General features: G+C 50.7%; 1 protein-coding gene across 1 annotated transcript; it reads left to right on the top strand.

The window, feature by feature from the left end:
• The first annotated feature begins 89 nt into the window (after positions 1-89).
• LOC103373242 (DCN1-like protein 5) lies at positions 90-4,638 on the top strand. The gene is made up of 10 exons (XM_008303091.1): positions 90-138; positions 1,762-1,806; positions 1,888-1,930; positions 2,512-2,608; positions 2,931-3,096; positions 3,519-3,610; positions 3,684-3,792; positions 3,898-4,002; positions 4,112-4,214; positions 4,294-4,638. The coding sequence occupies exons 4-10, from the start codon at positions 2,544-2,546 to the stop codon at positions 4,347-4,349; spliced, it is 696 nt and encodes a 231-aa protein (XP_008301313.1). The 5' UTR covers positions 90-138; positions 1,762-1,806; positions 1,888-1,930; positions 2,512-2,543; the 3' UTR covers positions 4,350-4,638.
• Positions 4,639-5,203: the final 565 nt, after the last annotated feature.

The following is a 5,203-nucleotide window of genomic DNA, read 5'->3' on the forward strand; positions in this document are numbered from 1 at the left end:
ACATGGGAGCGCTCATTTGGCAGCGCACCCCCGTAAAGCGGTGGTATCGTCCGGCCCCGCGGAAGCGCCGACTATAACCGAAAGGCTGCCGAGAGCCGCCGAACCCGGCACCGGAGGACCTGCGCCGAGCCCGACACGGTGAGTGTTTGTGGGGTTAAATGGGATTACGTGTCTGCGCCGGTTAAACCGAAGAGCTCCGTTAAACCGGGCTGTAACAAGGCGGCCGGCTCGGTTCTAACCGGCCGGACGGTGCCGGTCCGGTGCCCGTTGGGCTCGTGTGGTAGCGGCTCGGCGGCTAGCGGCAGCTAGCAAACAAAAGAAGCCTGCTATCGGAGGAGAACCGAAACATTCAGCCCAGTACCGTCGGTCCGGGTTCGAGCGGAGGTTCTGTGTCTCTTTACCGACTACAAAGTGCCGGGACTGGCCACGAACGGTGCTGTGGGTCACCGGAGACGGGTTCCCGGTGTCCGGCTAACGTTAGCATCAACGGCCGTTAGACGGAACCGGAGCCGCGAGAAGCTGCAGTTCAGTGTTCACAGGATCAGTAAGACCCAATAGAACCCAAAGTAGGTCAAAGAGGCCCAGATAAATACTGAACATGAATAATACAGCCTGTTCACAGGAACCAGGTTGTTTAGTGTGTTGGTGCCGGTTCCTAGTTTCAGATCCAAATTAACCGATTCGTCCCTAAAACAGTCGGTCCTCATTTAATATTCAGATCAGTCGGATCAGATTCTACCTGCTGGTACCGGAGGGTCTGAGCCGTGATGTTGGCTGTAGTCAGATGGAGTTGAGTTTCCTGTTTGGACCTTCAGAGCGTAAATGTAGAACAGAACCGTCACTATTGGACCTGGTTTGCTTCATTAAAGACGTTCGTCCTCATTTCTGTTGCTGTGGTGGATGTGCTACAGAAATGAAACCACGTGATTCTGCAGATCATCACTGAGGGTTATTTTAGTTCATTAAGCCGAACCCTCATCAGCTTTCATCCTGGGTTCGGTTTGAGCCCGGCCATTTAACCCTCCAGAACCCATCAGCCTTCGGGTTGTTATCCAGGTTAATGTGTGAACAGGCCTTTAATTAAACTGATGACTATGGGTCCGACTGAGCCCAGAGATCAGAAGTAGGAGGGTTCAAACCTGCACACACGCTGATCCAGTCGAGTCCTTCAGGTTCTAAAACCAGTTCAGGTTCCCGTCCCTGTTTTTCATGTCTGGACACGAAGCAGCAGCTCAAGGATGCCGTGACTCAGTTTGTGGGTTAGAAGCTGCTGGAGTTGATCCTCCTTTTGTCTCATTTGGATCAATGTTTAGCAGAACCTATGATGAGTTTCAGGTTAGTTCTGAGTCAGAACTTCTTTCTGGACTGAATGTGAATCTGACTGTGGTCCTGCAAGTCTGGTTCTGAAGTCCAGGCACTTGTTGCTTCTGCATGTTTGACCACAGCAGACATTCAGTCAGAAATGGTCCAAGTTCAGCATCAGTCTGGTTCTGTTCTGTGTGTGATCTCAGATGTGAGCCAAGTCCCCTCAGATCTGCTGATCTTCATCTCCAATAACTTCAGTATCATAGATTTCCGTGTGACACATGATGCATGTTGGAGCGGTTCAGCAGAACCTAACGGCCCGGTTTAACATCAGGGTTAGTTTGAAGCCCAGATGAGACGCGTCTGAGCTTCTCTTCATGAGGAAGTCGTGTTTGCACAAGTTTCCTTTTCGCGCTGAGACACTGAAGACATTTCTGTGGTGTTTGTGGTTGACAGACGTCAGGACAGAACCGGACAGAACCGGACACACTGGACACGTTGGTGAGTAGCTGCTTCGTTGCAGATGTAGCCGACGGCGCTAACGGAGGTCATGAGCCTGAACATGTGGTCTCTGTTGTGCAGCACCAGGTGGAGGTCGATGGAGAAGGCAGCGAGCCGTTCACAGGTGAGACCAGAACGCCACACAGCTGATGATGAGGATGAAGATGAAGATGTGTCACTTCACTCCACCGACGAGTCGTCTTAGAAAGAAACCAAATAATCCACACAGAAACCCAGTTTGTTCACAGGGAGTGTTTGGGTTTGTTGGGTTTTCTGTTCATCTCAGGAGGTTCCTGACTGGATTCCTCTGATTAGCTCGACTGTAGGATCATAACGTTCATGTTCAGAGGTCACCTTGTTCACACTGGACATCATCAGGCAAAGTTTAAGTTGTTCAGGTGTAAAGTCTGAACCTCAGTGTTTAGTTCAGGTGTCACCAACCAGACGCTTCATATATATGTTTATACACACTGTGTGGTTCTGATCGTCTCAGAGTCTGGTCACAGTTCACCCATTTGTTATTTGGGTCCAAATCTGCATCCTGTAAGTTCAGAATTCAGAGACCTTCCTGTAGGTCCACACCTGGAAACGTTGGTGTTTCCACCTCAGACGAGCTGTGAAGCCACTGAAGGCTTGAATATGTGCAGAATGTGGTCCACAGTGGAGCAGCCTGATGGAGACCAGACCCTCACTCTGTGTTTGCAGTGCAGTTGGTGAAGCCCAGTCAAGGAGCCGTGATGCCGGTGAAGAAAAGGAAGTTACCTGACGCAGGTGACCACGAGCACAGGTGTAAACTCAGCAGGTAAACACACGTGACTGTCTCTGCTCCCGTCGTCTGTTTGGGTCTTTATCTAGTTGTTCAGATCAACACCGTTTGTCTGAGCTGCAGCTTCAGGCGGAAGTTCTGATGGAACCCGTCTCCACCAGTCTGAGCTGCATGTTGCTGTCGTCCCTCTGAGACGTGACTGACGATAGAAGAGACGCCGAGTAGACGTCGTTTTCAACAGAAATGTTCACCTCAGTGATCTGTTCCCTCGGTTCTGTGTTCCTACTCATGTTCTTGATTGTGTGCTTGTGGCCGTACAAGCGGTTCTGGTGTTCAGCTGCTGCTTCTCTCCTCTCAGTCTGACTCGGCCTCATATTCGGCCCGTGAGGCCGATGGGCGGCGCCAAGCCTTTCTCCAGTAAAAGGTGTCTGGCCTGGTTCCACGAGTACGCCGGACCCGACAAGGTGGTCGGACCCGAGGCCATGGAGAAGTTCTGTGAGGACATCCGAGTGGAACCGGAGAACGTGAGTGACCTGGAGAAGCACAGTGAGGCTTCAGAGAACCTGGACCTCAGAGAGATCTCCTACATGGAGCTCCATAGACCAGAACACGGCTGCGAGGTGTCGATCCGCTTCGGCTTCACACACATAGGGGGCGATAATGAGCAGCTTACTGACACCAGCGTGAACATCAGAGTTTCTGCAGGAAGCTTGTTGCTGCTCAGAGAAAATGACCAACATGACAGTAAAAGCCGTTACTGACAGAACACCAGGCAGGAGTCCCACTAGAACTAGAACTCACACTGCAGGTCCGGTTCATCGCTCTGCTTCTCCTGCTTTCACTCACTTCACATCAGTTTGTCTCCTTTTAGTTCAGAGGAATCAGATTACAACCTCTGAACCACACAGGAGCTGGAACAGAACCACTGACTGCTGTTCTGTTGCAGATCATCATGCTGGTTCTGGCCTGGCACCTGGAGGCAGCCAACATGGGCTTCTTCACCAAAGACGAGTGGCTCAGAGGAATGACGTTGCTGCAGTAAGGAGCCTTTATCGCAGCTGTCGGCTTTCTGTGTTCCACACCTGAGACTCACCTGCCTCCTGTCCTGCAGGTGTGACTGCACCGAGAGGCTACAGAGTAAACTGGAGGACCTGCACCGCGAACTCAACGATGCCGCCGCCTTCAGAAACATCTACAGATACGCCTTCGACTTCTCCAGGGTGAGTCTGCTTCTGGTTCTGTTCACAGGAGCTGAAGTCAGAGTTTCAGTCGGTCAGGGCCGGTCCGTTCTCTACTGACTGTCATCAGCTGTTGTTGTTGTTCAGGATAAGAACCAGAGGAGTCTGGACATGGACACAGCTAAGTCCATGCTGGCTCTGCTGCTGGGCCGGACGTGGCCCCTGTTCCCAGTGTTCCACCAGTTCCTGGAGGTAAGTCGCTCTGGTCTGACTGGACAGTTCAGTAGTAAGTGTGAATAATGCTGGTCATGGGCCTGATCAGAACTAGTCCTGACTCTTGTGTCCATCCTGTGTCCTACAGCAGTCCAAGTATAAAGGCCTGAATAAGGATCAGTGGTACAACGTTCTGGAGTTCAGCAGAACCATCAAACCCGACCTCAGCAACTACGACGAAGACGGAGCCTGTGAGTGCTCATTGGTCAGTTGTGGTGCTGCTGGATGACTTATTGCTGTAATGAGTCTAATCAGTGATGATGTGTGCAGGGCCGGTGCTGCTGGACGAGTTTGTGGAATGGAGGAAGTCTCGTTCAGCATCGTAGCAGACGGACAACGTCCTGACAGTCAAAAGGATGCAGAAGAAGAAACGGGAGGAATCTGTGATGTAAGAAAACTGAAGCTGCTTTCAGGTCTCAGCAACACAAACGCGAGCAGCAGAACACAATCCTCCCCGTGGACTCGGACTAACCAGCAGACCGGAGCCTCGGAGCAGAGGACAGAGCAACGAACTGAGAGAAGAGCCGTGGATCTATGTTTTCTAGACAATTATTTTTCCCATTTGTGTTTTGTTTATAGATGTTTTCAAAGTAATAAAAGGAAGATGGAAAAACACTCAGCTGCAGCTTTCATTCAGCACAGATTTATTTGTAATGAACTCAGTAACTGATGGTCCTGATGGTCCTGATGGTCCTGTTGGTCCTGTTGGTCCTGTTGGTCCTGATGGTCCTGATGGTCCTGTTGGTCCTGATGGTCCTGATGGTCCTGATGGTCCTGATGGTCCTGATGGTCCTGATGGTCCTGATGGTCCTGCAGCTCCGAGGTTCAGCGACTCTGAACCGTGAAGTGATGCAGGAGGAAACAGGGACAGGCTTTCTGATTTCAATGTTCTCTCAGTCCTTCAACCAACTGATTGATGCAGTATCATACAAAATACAAACATACAGAAGAGCTCGGCGCCGCTGAGGACTGTGGGTCAGACTGATCAGAACAACAAAGTGCACAATCCAACTGGATGTAAGAGGACATTGTGGTATGGTTTGGCTCCTGACACTGTTGTCTGACAGACTACAGTCTGTGGCAATAGGGAGTCTCCATAACTCTTAAATCTGAACCCACTGGGTCGAAGAACACATGAAAGCCACATTTTACTGATTAGTCAGCTAATTTCAAATATGAT

The sequence above is a fragment of the Stegastes partitus genome, unplaced genomic scaffold, assembly GCF_000690725.1.
Source record: "Stegastes partitus isolate 25-593 unplaced genomic scaffold, Stegastes_partitus-1.0.2 Scaffold1936, whole genome shotgun sequence".
NCBI lineage: Eukaryota > Metazoa > Chordata > Actinopteri > Pomacentridae > Stegastes > Stegastes partitus.

What these genes read in the sequence shown, in the direction of transcription:
- LOC103373242 (XM_008303091.1), top strand. Translation starts at nt 2,544, where the DNA reads ATGCCGGTGAAGAAAAGGAAGTTACCTGACGCAGGTGACCACGAGCAC. An exon ending in TCCGAGTGGAACCGGAGAAC is followed by an intron (nt 3,097 to 3,518) that starts GTGAGTGACCTG and finishes GTTCTGTTGCAG; the next exon opens with ATCATCATGCTGGTTCTGGC. An exon ending in TGTTCCACCAGTTCCTGGAG is followed by an intron (nt 4,003 to 4,111) that starts GTAAGTCGCTCT and finishes TGTGTCCTACAG; the next exon opens with CAGTCCAAGTATAAAGGCCT.